Source organism: Arctopsyche grandis, chromosome 2 (genome assembly GCF_051622035.1).
Source record: "Arctopsyche grandis isolate Sample6627 chromosome 2, ASM5162203v2, whole genome shotgun sequence".
Lineage (NCBI taxonomy): Eukaryota > Metazoa > Arthropoda > Insecta > Trichoptera > Hydropsychidae > Arctopsyche > Arctopsyche grandis.
Window position 1 is genome coordinate 21617656 of NC_135356.1, and position 15114 is coordinate 21632769.

The 15114-nt window shown below is 37.4% G+C and overlaps 2 protein-coding genes across 4 annotated transcripts; one reads left to right on the top strand and one right to left on the bottom strand.

Moving 5' to 3' along the window:
• Nucleotides 1-2443: 2443 nt before the first annotated feature.
• Nucleotides 2444-6711, top strand: LOC143922734 (metallophosphoesterase domain-containing protein 1). Of its 3 annotated transcripts, none has more exons than XM_077446071.1 (5): nucleotides 2562-2887; nucleotides 3514-3760; nucleotides 3834-4060; nucleotides 5410-5491; nucleotides 5594-6135. In XM_077446071.1, exons 1-4 carry the CDS (start codon nucleotides 2620-2622, stop codon nucleotides 5454-5456), a joined length of 789 nt encoding a protein of 262 aa, XP_077302197.1. In that variant the 5' UTR covers nucleotides 2562-2619; the 3' UTR covers nucleotides 5457-5491; nucleotides 5594-6135. The 3 variants fall into 3 exon arrangements, with proteins under 3 accessions (XP_077302195.1, XP_077302197.1, XP_077302196.1); XM_077446070.1 differs by lacking the exon at nucleotides 5410-5491 and having other exon boundaries at nucleotides 5594-5764; nucleotides 5837-6135; XM_077446069.1 differs by lacking the exon at nucleotides 5410-5491 and having other exon boundaries at nucleotides 2444-2887; nucleotides 5594-6711.
• Adat1 (Adenosine deaminase, tRNA-specific 1) lies at nucleotides 6106-8878 on the bottom strand. Its single transcript, XM_077446068.1, has 2 exons — nucleotides 7322-8878; nucleotides 6106-7154 (listed from the first exon to the last, which is right to left on the bottom strand). Exons 1-2 carry the CDS (start codon nucleotides 8185-8187, stop codon nucleotides 6857-6859), a joined length of 1164 nt encoding a protein of 387 aa, XP_077302194.1. The 5' UTR covers nucleotides 8188-8878; the 3' UTR covers nucleotides 6106-6856.
• Nucleotides 8879-15114: the final 6236 nt, after the last annotated feature.

The following is a 15114-nucleotide window of genomic DNA, read 5'->3' on the forward strand; positions in this document are numbered from 1 at the left end:
TAAGATATAATAACAACAATCAACTTTATTTTTGAAAAATTTTCAAATTACAATATTCAAATTCATATTTTGGATTATGCAAAAAGTTAAAAAGTCGTCGCAGGCGAAAATTTTTTACCACAATCTTCACATCATCAATAAAAATTGTCAATCAAACTGTATCACTTAACTTAATTTCTACCGATTGTCTTTTTACTTTATCTATGCACGTAGTAACAATAGATTAAGTTTTGTGATCATGCTCTTCACGACAAAATTCAAGTATAATCCTTGTATCATTGTGATGAAAATAAAAAAAAATATTAAATTTAACTAACCGGAAGTGGAATTTTTTCCTCTTAAAAAATTAAAAAATGACCGTGGATTTTCCATACCTAAGACCACATGGTTTTTCACAAAACAACATCACGTGGTTTTTCCACACCCCTTATCGTAACAAGTTGAAAATTTATATTTGTATTCTTTATATACTAACTTAGAGTTGATGAGGTTTTGGTCAGAACGCAATTTTATTAAATAACTAAAACTATTTTTTGACCGAGCACGTCACACATGAAGATTAAATCCATCTCACCGAAAGTCAAAAGATCGAAAAATCCAATATCGGAAGGCAAAGATAAAAAAAAGGGTGCATGGTAAACGGTACTATGTATATATAATATATACGAGTGGCATGTGGTGAAATTATCTCTCTTTTTGTCATACAGCCTTGTTTAATGTGCGCGCGCAGGATACGGGAGGAAAATCCTGTTCCTTTTGTATCCTGCTTGCGCAAATTAAGTGAGGATGTACGACGGGGGGGAGAGAGAGTTTTACCGCACGCCACTGATATATATACTAACCGTTTTTCATATGTATGCATGGTAAACGAGCATTTTCGATTTTTTGACTGTCAGTGCGGTGAGGGTCTCCCCATCCATATATCCATAGTATTTCATTAATCATTAAATTCATATTTTTTAAATTCACACTACTTCTAAATTTAGGGGGGGGGGCAAGTGCCCCCCTCATCAAATTAAATCACAGTCCATCATAGTCCAGGACGTCAGGTTACTATATTAATGAGTCTACGTGTGAAAAGTATTTGAATTAAGCAAACATGTTTGTACGAACGCCAGGGGTTCTCAATCGAGATGCCACCTGATGTCATTTTAGCTGTTCAGCGGTAAGCGTGGCGTGGTTTTCCCCCAATGGTGCCTGCTGATCGTCGTCTGTGGTCTGGTCTCTGCTGATGGCTGCTCTGCTCTCTGTCTCCCTCTCTCGTACCGTGTGCGTATGTAAGCGTGATGTTGGGAGATGGAAAATGGTGGGAGATTGTATATAATGACAACAGGTCGTAAATCTGTTTTGTATGCAATTTCAAGTTAAATGTATAGAGAGCAAGCATTGGGGAAGGGAGTTCGTATACAATGGTAGCACGTGTGCTTGAGGTTATGCACCAAGCACGCGTGCTTGAGTTGTCTGCCTTCGAGACGAAGACAGACCAGGCTTCCTCAATACACCCCGGATGAATACCGGAGCTGGTCTCCAAGTATCTTCAAACATCACCAGTCTCGAACTGGTGATTCGGGATTGAGGAAACGCGCCGCTTAGAAGCAGTGTTCAAGCGGCGACGGTTGGAGTGGGTATGACTAGAGGTAGGACCGGAAGCGTGCTATTTCCAGGAAACAGGGCGTTTTGGGTTTATTTTCCAGGAAACAGGGCAAACTGCAAAGCTAGAGTGCAAAAAAAAGGTTCATCATAAAAATGAACAATACACGGCGAACAATGAACAAAGAACCGCGCAAACTTGGTCCGCTCTTTAGTCATTAGTAAAGAGCGGACCCAGAGTGCGCCGTTCATTGTTCAATTGTTGTAAATGCATTGTTAAAGGTTCGCCGAACCTTTTTTTTGGACTCTAGCTTTGTAAATAGAGCCAAACCGCCCCGATTCCTAGAAAAAGCACGGTCTCTATCCGCGCTCTAGGTATGAAGTTGGCTGCGCCTCAGGGTGGCCAGCACAAAAAACATCGGCTAGCTCGTGGGTCGTAAGGCTACGAAAGCCGACGATCAGACAATTGGTCTGAACAATGTTTACATTGAAAGATGCCATATTGTATGTATTTGAAATGGGTTTGGTGCAAACGATTGAAAAGCGCCAGACAGATTGAACCACAGATTAGCTGGATGGCTGCTTCAAACGCAATCCTCGAATTCACGAATGAAAAATTGCACATCAGATGACGAGTAAGCTTTCGATGTGCACAGATGCAATTATTAAAATGGTAATTATTAAAATTGAGTTGGATCTTTCTGGCCAGTTTAAAACGGCAAAATTCGAAACTAAAGTATCAGAAGTACAGAACGTATACAGGGTAGGTATATCGGGACTTCGGGTAGATTTCGCTTAGTGTAAGTGCGAGCAGTGCGCACGCATAAGGTACACGTGTCGTTAATCTGTGGTTCAGTCTGTCTGGCGCTTTTCGATCGTTTGCACCGCATCGTTTTGAAATAAGAATAGAGTGTGCCGATGTAACAATATACTGAAGTTCATCATATAAGATTGTAGGGGAACGCTGTAACAATACCTATCTGTCAAAGTGTTCGAGAGGGTTATTGAAGGGGGCCAAGACGGGGGCGCATGGAGGTGTGCGTGCATCCGTTAAGCGCTTCGCCGTGCCTCGCGTGGCGAGATTTGAGTGCGTCGCAACGCGTTATAAGGGTTGCCGTAGCGCCCCCAGTGGGGCCTGCGCCCCCGGGGGCCGCACGTGTCGTATGCATGAGCGACACGCACGCGCTCACCCCCCACCTTCGACTATCCGTGCCTCCAGGTGACATCTTCATACATGCCGGTGACTTTACGCGCTGCGGACACCCTGACGAAGTTGCCGACTTCAACCAATGGCTCGGTATATATTTCATTTATAGAGACTCGTTTTAATCTATCCAGTGGTATTCAATAATTTCACACCTGCATTGAAAATAGGAGAGATTGCTCGCAAGACAGTACGGCGGAAATAAAAAGTGTATTAAAATATTTTGTGTATTTTCAGTTGACCCTAGTAACAATTAAACTTCTTGCAGAAATGGACAAATTTCCTATATCTTGAATGCGACTATTCAAAAAGCTAACTTCTTTTTGGACACATTTATTTTATTTTCAATGTGAAAATATGTATGCAAAACTTCCGGAGGAAATTTGTATGTCCATTTAGCTGTCTATTCCTAATCCAACACAGTATTTCGACGGCAGAATTTTGTTCTTTTATAAATTGATTTATTTCTTCTCAGTTCGAAGAGGCGTAAAACAACCCTTCATCGCAATAGTCGTCTGACTTCTGCACGGAAATGCTGATGCTGCGAGTCCAAACTCTCACTCAGTGTCATAAACATCCTGAATTTTGTAGTCCAACTGGGAATTTCATATAATACATTAGATCTTCATTAGTTTAGTTCAGGAATATCTTGAACAGTACTGGATGACTCAACAAAGTTTTCAAAATGGATTTCACTCATCCGTATTATATTTTTACAGGAAAATTACCGCACAAACACAAAATAGTCATTGCAGGAAATCACGAGTTAAGCTTTGACAAGAATTTCACTCATCCGCTGAAGAATGTGGGATCAGTCTTGGATGATATACCGACACTCGGAATGGCGCGTGATAAGCTCTCCGACGCAATTAACTCCCTGAACGTAAAGAATCTCTTAACCAACTGTACTTACTTAGAAGACGCTTCAGTGGAAATATACGGAATAAAAATCTACGGCACACCATGGCAAGATATACAAAATATTGTACTGACTCCATTGTATTGTGTTTACTTATTTTGATCTATTTGCATGTGATAGGCAGCCGGAGTTTTGGAAATGGGCTTTCAACATTCCCAGGGGATCAGCCTGTTTGGAGAAATGGATGAAGATTCCTTTAGATACCGACATACTGGTGTCGCACACGCCTCCAATAGGTCACGGTGATCTTTGCTGTAGCGGAGTACGTGCGGGATGTGTTGAACTTCTTTCAGTTCTGCAGCAAAGGCTCAACGTCAAGTATCACGTATTTGGTCATGTGCATGAAGGCAAGTGGAATACTATATATATGGCTGGTCTCGAGTAATGGAGGAATTTGTTTATCAATATAAAGATTCTGGAGTATTCAAAAATATGCTTGGGAATTTAACGAACACCGTTTTTTTTATCGATGAAACAAATTGCACCATTATATATGACGCACTTTGGCATTGTGCGGTATGTTGCATTGTACTTGCGTTCTAATTGCTAGAAAATTTTTTTTATGTGTTTGTGCTGCGACTGTTTTAAATAGCTATGTTCCATTTATTTTTTTACATACTTGTTTATTACGTTATTTGTGCCATGACAGGAATTACCCCAAATATGATTAGATTAATTTTTGTACATAAGTACTAACAATCTTTTTAATATAACAGTACATATAATATAAAAAGAGACATCTATGGACAATTAACGAATTTTTGATACACAGCAAATTTGTTAAAAATACATTTTATAAGATTCGACAAATTTAGGATTCCAATAACTCGAATTTGTGAGTAACTGAGGGGGAGAATACTAATTTATTGGGCCCGTCACAACAATTAGGCTTGAAAAATCGGTAAATTTTAACGGTCGACCTATCTACTGGTATGCAACAGCTCTACTAGTGTACTAAGCTATGGCTTTGTCAAGTGTTCAGCTCGAAACTGAGGTAAAAAGTAAAAAAAAGGTAAACGTCTGTGGAAGAAGTTGTCCCATTTACTAAAGTGTAAAATTTGTATGGAATCAAACTCATTATTAATATATTTTTTAATTAATTTAATACTTGGGAAAGGAGGCATAACCGATGGATTCAATTTCGAAACCAACAACCTCTTGGTGGCTAGGAGTGATGAAACCACCAAGCTATGTATGTATGCTGCTGGTTCATTACATCATCATGTATGTATGCTGCTGGAAATTGGCTAAATATGTAACTAATGTAATGATAACCCTTGTTAACTTTACTTGATTCTATATAAATTACATTCATAATTGGAGATGTAAACGATATATAATAGCCGATGGATTCTAGCCAGCACTGAGAGATTTCTGGGATCGATCCCGTGCTAATTTTTAATAAGGCTGGTTAGACTTGGATATTTTTGACTCCAAGTCAATCGTCTCTTATCAGAATTTGCCAATTTATCTGATTTGTATTGTTGAAACGGTTCCTTAAATTGGCAAAAATCATCCTACCTGTTGTCACAAATATCTGAATTTAATTCATGTACAATATGTACAAGTCTAAATCCATAGATGTCTCAATGGATTAATTAATTAATTGTTAATTTCTTCATGTTCTTCAGCCTCTCGAAATACAGTGATATTTATGTAATAAAAATTGATGCAATGTTTGTAATTAATTGTCTAGGAAGGCGCATTCCTGGTATATATCTATGTAAAAATAAAATGTTCTAACCTGGATTATGGTTGGATATGAATAGAACAAAATTGTATGTAATTTACCAACTATTGCTGTGCTAAAAATTACGATATAAACTGTACTTTTCCAATTACACGGATTGCTGTTAAAATTGTATTAATTGATTTTTCAGGTTATGGCATATCGTCCGATGGCAAAATCATATTCGTCAATGCATCCACTTGCGACATAAATTACTTGCCCAATAATCCCCCTATAGTCTTCGATATCAAAATGCCTCCCGGTGCTGTGAAAGACTAAGCACATTCAACGATTTTAATTAAATCGGTTTCAGCTAAAGACAGTAAGTAATATATTATATATGCTATATGTAAGTTTATGCAAACGAATATTCATTTTTGTACGTTGTTGTTAGGTGTTGTGATCCCATTATTATTTATTTATTTATTTGTCTATTAAGTGTGTAAAATTTTTTGGAAATTTACTTAATGTATCTGATTTACAAATGCATAATGTGATCTATTGTATGTATAAAGTATTTACAATCTCTAGAAATATTTTTTTGTATCTTTTGTACTTTGTCTATGTCTTTTATATGTGTCGCACATCCTAATGTGATCGTTATATGTTGCATATTTTTTTTATTTTTATAAATATCGTAAGTAAGTTTTATTCTTCCTTTTTGAGTTGTATGGCAGCGAAATTTCTATCAGTAAATAAAATAAAAAAAATTGAAAAACAAAAATAGGTATTTATTTCTTTACATCCTGTAAAATTCATATTTTTTAAATATTAAATATACGTACATATACATATTTCCATGTAGGGAATGGACGAAAACCCCTCCACGCATCTACACGTTTTTATTTTATCAATGCTGACTTTTAGCATAAATGTCAAAATAAAAATTATAATATGAATTAGTCATTATTTAATTTAAAACAAACACGATGATGAGGTAGTGTGAAAAAAGTAACTGTTATAACTGTTCAACTACATATGTAACTTGTGAAGTTAAGTAGGGGCGGCGAGTAGGCGCTACTGATAGCTAGCTGTCATCGCGTCGATTTGACAGATAATTGAGATGTAATTTTTAATGATTTGTTTGGTGATTAAATTCATCTATCCCATCATTGTAGTTTTATGTTAGAGCCAAATGGCAGCTACCCACGTATGTCGGTAAAATATCGAAGCGATCAAAATAGTATAAGCGGTTCAAAATCAGCTCACAAATTTCGTACGCTTAGGAAATTCACTTAACTTACCAACTAATAAAAATTGTAAAAATGATGAATTAAAAAAAATATATAAAACTTAAAAAATTTAAAACAAGCGTTAAAAATTCGCAAAGTTGTACCATGTCAAATCATAAAAATTAAGATGAAATTTTTCATTATTTTCATGCACGAGAGTTTTAAGACACAAATAATTTTTTTTATAAAAAGAAATCTTGATCTGGTTTTTCACACCACACTTTAAAAAAACTATTTTTGATTATGTTCCACTTATTGTAATAACGATCTGACTTTCTTTTTATTTTCAAATATGATGTATCGTTGCTGTTTAATTGTTTCTTCATAACATTAACTTTCGACGATGCGCTAACTTGATTCGAAACCGATAAGAATTTATTAAACAATCCTTTTTTAGAAATCATCATGAAACATTTATCACTCGAAGCATTCTTCTTCGTAACTCCTTGCTTTTTTCCTTCTACTGCAGCTTCCAGTGGACTAAAAAAGAAAATTCAAATTAATAACTTAAAAATAACAAATACATATAAAGTGAGATCGTCTTATTCTTAAAATGTAAGTACATACAAATTATAAAGTAACCAAAAAAGTATCTTTTGGCTACAAATTTATATTTCAAAGGCTTAGGAAGTTGTACTAAAACTCACCGCTTCTTCACATTGCACCAAACTATACTAGACGGACATGGCTCTTTGGACAGCTCCTTTCCATGAGCGAAAGCTTTGCTCGATTGCAATAAGGTCGGTGTGACTATCGGTGAAATATTATCCAGTGTAGTTGTAGTTTCATCAGACGATCGACTGATCAGTGCTCTATGTAGGGATATGCCGCACGATGGGTTATCATTAGCAATGATAATCGTTTGTACGGTTATTGGCTCTTTTAAGAGCATGTCGATAAGAGCACCTTGTAGGCCTAGGCGTATCCATCGGGCCAATTTGTCACTGCATGATATGGAAAGCGTTGGATCGCCTCTTCCTGGTTTCTTTCTGACCTGACCCAATATCGGGTTGGAGCAGTCTTCGCTGACATCGAGACCTGTATCGATGCATTTAGCACCCGTGTTCTGTAACAGCGATTCGTCGGTCTGTTTTAAAATAGCAGCGTCTCCGCATGGCAAATGACTGGAGAAGAAGTGAAAGTGAATGTTTGGCAGGAGACTGAACGTTCCCGTGTCATCTTTGAGGAAGATTGACTGCGTCGATTTGCACGCAGACTCCATCTGATCGTACAGATATCTGAGGAAACCACGTCTTGCCATAACTTCAGCGTGGCTATCGTTTAATATATCGCCGCTTGAACTCAATTTGTTCCTCCCGATGCATTTAGACCCGGTGCCGAGGGAGACTACTTCGAGGCTTTCGTGGTTTTCTCCTGTAGATTTAATTATGCAAGACAGCACGGTCCATTCTTCCGAATTAGGTTTTCCGGTTTTGGGCAGTTTCTCATAAAAATCGAAGCATAGTGTGGCTATATTGTCGGCGAAATTTGGTTTGTTGAAATAAAATACCATTTTGAAATTATGTCTATCCAAATGAGGGCAAGTATATGAAAGTAATATTAAATAAAGGTAAGTATGCAATATACAAAAGTCTATAAGGTTATGTTTATTCAATGCAGACTACAGATGGCGAAGGATTAGGGCTACCAGGCGTCCCGGTATTTATGCCTCTGGTTCCAGCGTCCCAAAGGGATGTTTTGGAACAGTTAAAAATCGCAGTCTCAGATAAATTGCTTGTTGATCATGACACTTCTTATTGTTCCGAAATGCCGTAGTGAAATCATAAATCATTAATCGAAAGGTATAGGATGTCACCTATATGCTGCTCGTCCTCTTTTTCTCCCACGTCTTTCCACTTGCTTCTCAGTTTTTTATTGCTGTAGAGGCTTTGAATTTCAGCTTAAGGCTTTGTACGGTTTCGGATGGTATATAAAGGAACAATAAAAATGCCCTGGTTTGGATGTCAATAAACCTGGCAGCCCTATGAAGGATACATAACCTCAATTGGTGTCAAATTGAATCCTCAGTATTTAAAACAAGAACAGCACAAAAATATAGTTAAAATTGCAATAATATCAACTTTAAATCAATATACACGCACATATACGCTTAGTTTTTAAAATCAAAATGTTTTGAACTTATTTATAGTAAGAATAACAGTACGTAAGTCAAAGTAAAATTAATTTGACACTTGACAGACATCATAGAACTATGAAAACCGACCATATATTTTTTTATTTATTCAAAACATCTAAATATTTTTGGCTTCTTGTAGTAAGCTGTATTGATATTATAGGGGCTTATATTTAATTGCTAAGTAAATTAAAATGTTTGATCAGTTATTTTACGTGGAAGTGAATCGTAAACGTTAAAAGAGTTTTGAGAAGAATTAAAACATTTGAGCTTTGGTGATATCGAAGAATGCTCCATAAATTCTGTAATGAACGAGTGATAAGCGACACTGCTTGACAAAGTATGAGTATAGGAATAGTCTCATTGAAAATATTGAAATATACCTACTTCGGGCATTAAATCAGAAGCCCAAAGTTTTATCGATTCCGCACTTTTATGGTCGTTGCAGAGTGGAACATAAATACCTGTCATAAATACTTGCAGAAAATTAATTGGAGATATTTCAGTGGAAAAGATATTTTACCCGAGATTGGGATGAGATTGATGCCTAAATTGGGTGACAGAAGAAAATTAAATTTAAATTCTTTTAGTCAGTTATTATAAATAGCCAATAAATATAAAAAGCTGTCAGTATTATAAATAAATGGTGAGTTTATCTTGACAATTGGTTCGTAATTTGATATATAAATTTTTGGGGTTTGGTGCAAACGATCGAAAAGCGCCAGACAGATTGAACCACAAATTAACTGGATGCCTGCTTTAAACGCAATTCTCAACTTCACGAATGAAAAATTGCACATCAGATGACGAGTAACCTTTCGATGTGCACAGATGCAATTATTAAAATGGTAATTATTAAAATTGAGTTGGATGTTTCTGGCGATTTTTTAATAATTTAATAAGGAAAGATTCGGAACTAAAGTATCAGAAGCACAGAATGTATACAGGGTAGGTATGTCGGGACTTCGGGTAGATTTCGCTTAGTGTAAGTGCGAGCAGTGCGCACGCATAAGGTACACGTGTCGTTAATCTGTGGTTCAGTCTGTCTGGCGCTTTTCGATCGTTTGCACCGCATCGAAATTTCTGTTGTACTGAAAGGCTCGATGAAATGATTTTTTGAAGTCGAAAGTCTATGAACTGGAGTATACTGGTACCGGTAAAGATTTGTTGATTTGAGATTAAGTTTTCAAATTAAAAATCAATGCTAATAAGCGATCAAAAGTATTCATTGAAATTTAAAGGCTAAAATAAAACAAGCTCATAGCTTGGAAACCATAAGAGATTGCAATTTAATGAATGTATGGAGGATGAACGAATGAGACGACTGGCATGTTAATGCACGTGTTTATTATATGACAGCTGAAGACAGAGTGAGTAGTAGCTCTCCGAACCCAGCCGAGTTGGTTCCCACTCGCAGGAAGGCAACCAAACTCGACCATGTCGTATAAGCGAGCCGCCACATCACTCCCCCCCCAGCATCAGCGATACCAAAATTACAAAGAAACAAATTTTACAATAGAAAAAAAATTATTGTTACACAAAGAGAAAAAATTATTACGTGGGGAGAAAAAAAATTGTTGACGTGGGTCATCCGCTGTGTACATAGGTGTACCGCCCTGAATGGTCGGTAGATTCGAGGGCGGTGACGTCGCGAGCAGGACAGTGGCTGGTCCGATGGTCGCGCCGATGCGATGCGATGCTGCGGCGGCGCCGCTCTTCCGAGGCTGATGTCGGTTGGTGGGGCGGCGGGGGCGGCAGGGGCATCGATGTGGTTGATGATACTCCGAGCTGGACTGTGAGTCGTTGTGGCTCGTGGAGGTGTTGTAGCGCTACCGCCCGTCTCGGCGTGACGACGCTCGTGGGGACGGACGGGGCCTTGATGATGATGATGATGATGGTGCTGAGGTGGTGTATGTCTTGTGGTGCTGGATGACCGTTCTATGTGTAGTGGATCGCGCATGACTCCACATCCAGCTGTCAAGATCGTCGTCTCATTCGCTCCCCCATTTTTTTATAGCACCTTTCGTCGACGTTGTTGCTGGACTCCAGTCGATAGGTAGATAGGTAGGTAGCCGTGTCTGCTCGTTTATTGTCACCCGCGGGCCGCGACGCGTGTTGATGGCGATGGGGGCGCGGCGGGTAGCTTCTCCCGCCTGGCTCGGCGAGGCAGGGATGAGCGGCATGTTGAAATTGATCGAGGCTGCGTGGCTCGATGTCGGGGGTCACCAGTATGGAGGATGAACGAATGAGACGACTGGCATGTTAATGCACGTGTTTATTATATGACAGCTGAAGACAGAGTGAGTAGTAGCTCTCCGAACCCAGCCGAGTTGGTTCCCACTCGCAGGAAGGCAACCAAACTCGACCATGTCGTATAAGCGAGCCGCCACAAATGTAATAGTTTCAAAAATAAGAAGTAGTCTCACTGTATGTAGAATGGCGGAAAAATTCAGTTGTTATCAAATATGTATAATGTAGTTTATGTACAAACTAGTGGTTTTACCCGGCTTCGTTCGGTATTTGTAATATAAACCGATTAAACATGGCTTATCTAATAGTAAATATTATTTTTTTTTATTAAATTTATTTGAATCGAAATAAAAATTTAAGGACAGTTAATTTGAAACGAATGTTTTTTTAAATATAAGGGAATCGGAACTGAAATTGGAACCGGGAGTCGGAAACGAAATCGGAATTGAAACTAAAACAGGAATCTGGATCCGGAACTGAAACAGGAATCGGGATCCGGAACTGAAAAAGGAATTGGGATCCGGAACTGAAAAAGGAATCGGGATCAGGAGTCCTGATCCGGAACTGAAAAAGGAATTAGAATCCGGAACTGAAAACAGAATCAGGAACCGGAACTGTAAAATTTGAATTTAATAAATTTAATTCACTTGTTTATTTTTATTAAATTTCAGTCAATGAACAACGGGCGATTCTAGCTCTAGGCAAAAACTGTTGGCGAATATTTAACGTTTCAATTAATTATCAATCAATACAGTGATATCGTTCCGAAGAGTATTATAAAATCCGCGTATTTTGTTCAGATAAATTCAGCATTTGCACCGGATATAAGTTATTACGTATTGTGTTGAAATTTATCTTCGCGTGTGAAAAATAAAATCATTTGTTTTATATAAAGTGGATTTAAATTTTAAAAATAAACTATGTATATAATTCTTAATGGTATCAAAAATAAATATCAGTGTTCGTTAAATTCCGTGTGCTATTTTTAAATATGTATTGAAGAAGATGATTGGCAAAGGAGCTTAAGCTATTGTTCTGGAGACTACATAAAGCTGGTGAATTTTCACGTTGTTTTATATTGTTGTGTAACTTTATTAAATAATGCCTTTATGTTAATTTTAAATATTACATTTGAATTTTTCAGGTGGCAGTGAAGGTAGATTTAATTTAATTCGAGGAAAAAATTTATCTGTAGGTATAGTCAATTTAATTTTATAGTTATTTATTATTAGTTGTTTTACCCGGCTTCGCTCAGTATCTGTAATATAAACAGCGTAAATATGGCGAATCTAATAGTAAATATTCAGTTATTTTTTTTATTAAATTTATTACTTAAATTAAAGTATTTTCGAAAAAAATTTCGCCCGTCTTTTGACACGACTGCCTTTTCTAAGAATCTACTTTTGATAGTTTAAGGTTTGCCAAAAATAATATAATTTTCAGTGACTGGCGAAACCAATGCGTATGAAGATATTCACTAATGACTCTTTTTCTTATAGTGTGAGAATTTTATTTTGAGTGATAGCTTAAATTCTAGATGACATTCATTACTATGATGTCTTTTCTAGGGTGTTTGGAATTTAATTGTGTTTTTTTTCTCCTAATCTTAATATATATGTATGTAATTTCGAAAGAGACCTTATATGTACATATGTATATAAGAAAATATGTAATGTTGGTTGGGAATTGTTGGGAAAGTTTCTATGACGACATGGGGAATGGAGACGGGGGGGGGGGGGGGGGGGGGGGCACCAGAGGGCGGGGGGCGGGGTGCGGGGGGACTTAGTAAACAAGGCAAAATTTCTATGTCGACAAGTCGATTTTTTTTTTGATTCAAATAAATTTAATAAAAAAAACAATGAATATTTACTATTAGATTCGCCATGTTTAAGCTATTTATATTATAAATACTGAGCGAAGCCGGGTAAAACAACTAGTCATATATAGTTTTGAAAGATCTGCACAAATACATAGAACTCTTGAATTATTTTGGAATTGGGATCGTAATCGTTTTTTGAACGGCTGATAAATCTTTTTTTTGTTATTTTAATATCTTCACATGTCCATACATACATACATATAAGTGACTTGTGGTGGAAATTTCTCTGTTTTTATCGCACAATTTTACCAAGGTGTGCGTGAGTATAATATAAGAGCATGCTATGACTTATCATGCATATACACATGTTTTAATCAGCAACATAGCTCAATGGTTAAGATTTCAACTAAGAGGTCATGGGTTCAATCCCTGGCTGGTGCTACTGGCCAGGGATTATGTGACTCCAGGATATACTGGATATATGTGACTCCAGGTCGATCTTTCACCAATTTATCGAAGAGTTCACCAATTTATCTGATTTCATTATTGAAACGGTTCCACCAAAATTGACATCCTGTCCCTGTTTCGCAAATTTGAATTTGTAGCATCTCAAATTTGTTGATTATTATAAATGTGCTACCCACCTACATATTCTGTAAAAATGCATATATTTTTCATAAAAATTTGCTGTGTATTAAATTTTTCCATCGATGTCTCTATGGTATTATTCAAATATTATTGTATTACATATGTATATTATATTTGTAATGTTTGGAATTGTTAGTACTTATGTATGTAAACAAAAATGGGTTTACTTGTAACAAAAAAAATGTATAGGTACATTCATACACAGGATTTGAAATAAAGATATCTTCTGGTTCGTAATCCGTGGGAAGATGGAGACGATCAGTTGGTAGTTTGAATCCGATTTGTGTATTCGTCTAGTATTATAGTCCATGCGTTGTTTTTGTAAGAGACGTTAAAACGCATATGCTGTCGTTTATACTCATTTTGACCAATAAATAGCATTCCGCGCGTACAATGTTCTACTGTCTGCACGAAATGCTATTGCTCGAGAGGCGGTGTAAGAGACAGCATGTACGTTTTCTCTTGTCTTTGAGAGTCTTTCGCAAGTCTCTCATTACAACGGACTAACTATTGATCCGAAATTGGAGGCATGCTGTTGTATTGACGTGGGAGACACACAGCGGCACGTGTTTTTTAACATACATAGTTTTACACTGCAACACAAAACCGCTGCAAGGTGAAATCTGTACCATCGCTTTCTACGTTAGCCCTATTTTGACAAATATAGGTTTATAATTTGAAAGTGATCGATAGCGGTGATAATCATATTGGGAAGAAATTAAATATGTAATAAGATCGCACGAATTAACAATGACACGAAGATGCGCCCATCACAGCAGGAAACCACGAGCGCGTCATAATTTTGACGGTGGCGGATATTTCTTATTTGCAATGAATGCGCAAACATATTGACAAATGTAGGTTTAAAATTTGACAGTGATTAATAACGGTGATTCCCTAATTTGAAGAAATGTAGGAGAAACGAAATATGTAATAAGGTCGCATGAATTTACAACGACACGAAGATGCACATATCACAGCTGGAAACCACGAGCAAGTGGTTCCCATGTCGCACTTTTCAGCATAGTTTTGAAGGTGGCGACCATTTCTTATGTGCAATGTGCAAAAATATTGCAAAGAACAGAGATGCAAGTATGAGGATGGATACATACATACATACGTACGTACGTACATATAGGCAACGGGATTAGGTTGATGTTCATGTAATGACGTGACAGACAGTGTATTGTGCGAAAGTGTCGGAAGCCAGACTCTGTTGATAGTATTGTTTGACAACAATCATGGCAATTTACACGGTTCGTGAATAGACCGGTGGTGTTCCGGTCCGGATTATGGATTCAAATCCGCGATGGGACGATTAAACGTCGCCACCGGTGGATGGGTGGGCGGGTGGGTGGATGGGGTGTTTCAAACCCCGGTGACATTGCCAATTCAAATTTAGCACCCACACACACACACACACACACACACACACACACACAATGCATACCTTTAACACCGTGTATACGACTCATTTAACGTTTCCCGGTGATTTCACCTTTCACACATTCAGCCGATTGACAGGTGGATGTGAATAGAAAGGATCGAATTGCATGCTTGCACATTGGGCTGGAGCGAAAAACGCAAAT

Excerpts from the sequence above, each read along its gene's own strand:
- Adat1 (XM_077446068.1), bottom strand. The coding sequence starts at position 8,187 with ATGGTATTTTATTTCAACAAACCAAATTTCGCCGACAATATAGCCACA. Across the intron at positions 7,155-7,321 it reads TGGTGCAATGTGAAGAAGCG|TCCACTGGAAGCTGCAGTAG; the intron begins GTGAGTTTTAGT and ends TTTCTTTTTTAG.
- LOC143922734 (XM_077446069.1), top strand. The coding sequence starts at position 2,620 with ATGGAGGTGTGCGTGCATCCGTTAAGCGCTTCGCCGTGCCTCGCGTGG. Across the intron at positions 2,888-3,513 it reads CGACTTCAACCAATGGCTCG|GAAAATTACCGCACAAACAC; the intron begins GTATATATTTCA and ends ATATTTTTACAG. Across the intron at positions 4,061-5,593 it reads ATTTGGTCATGTGCATGAAG|GTTATGGCATATCGTCCGAT; the intron begins GCAAGTGGAATA and ends TTGATTTTTCAG.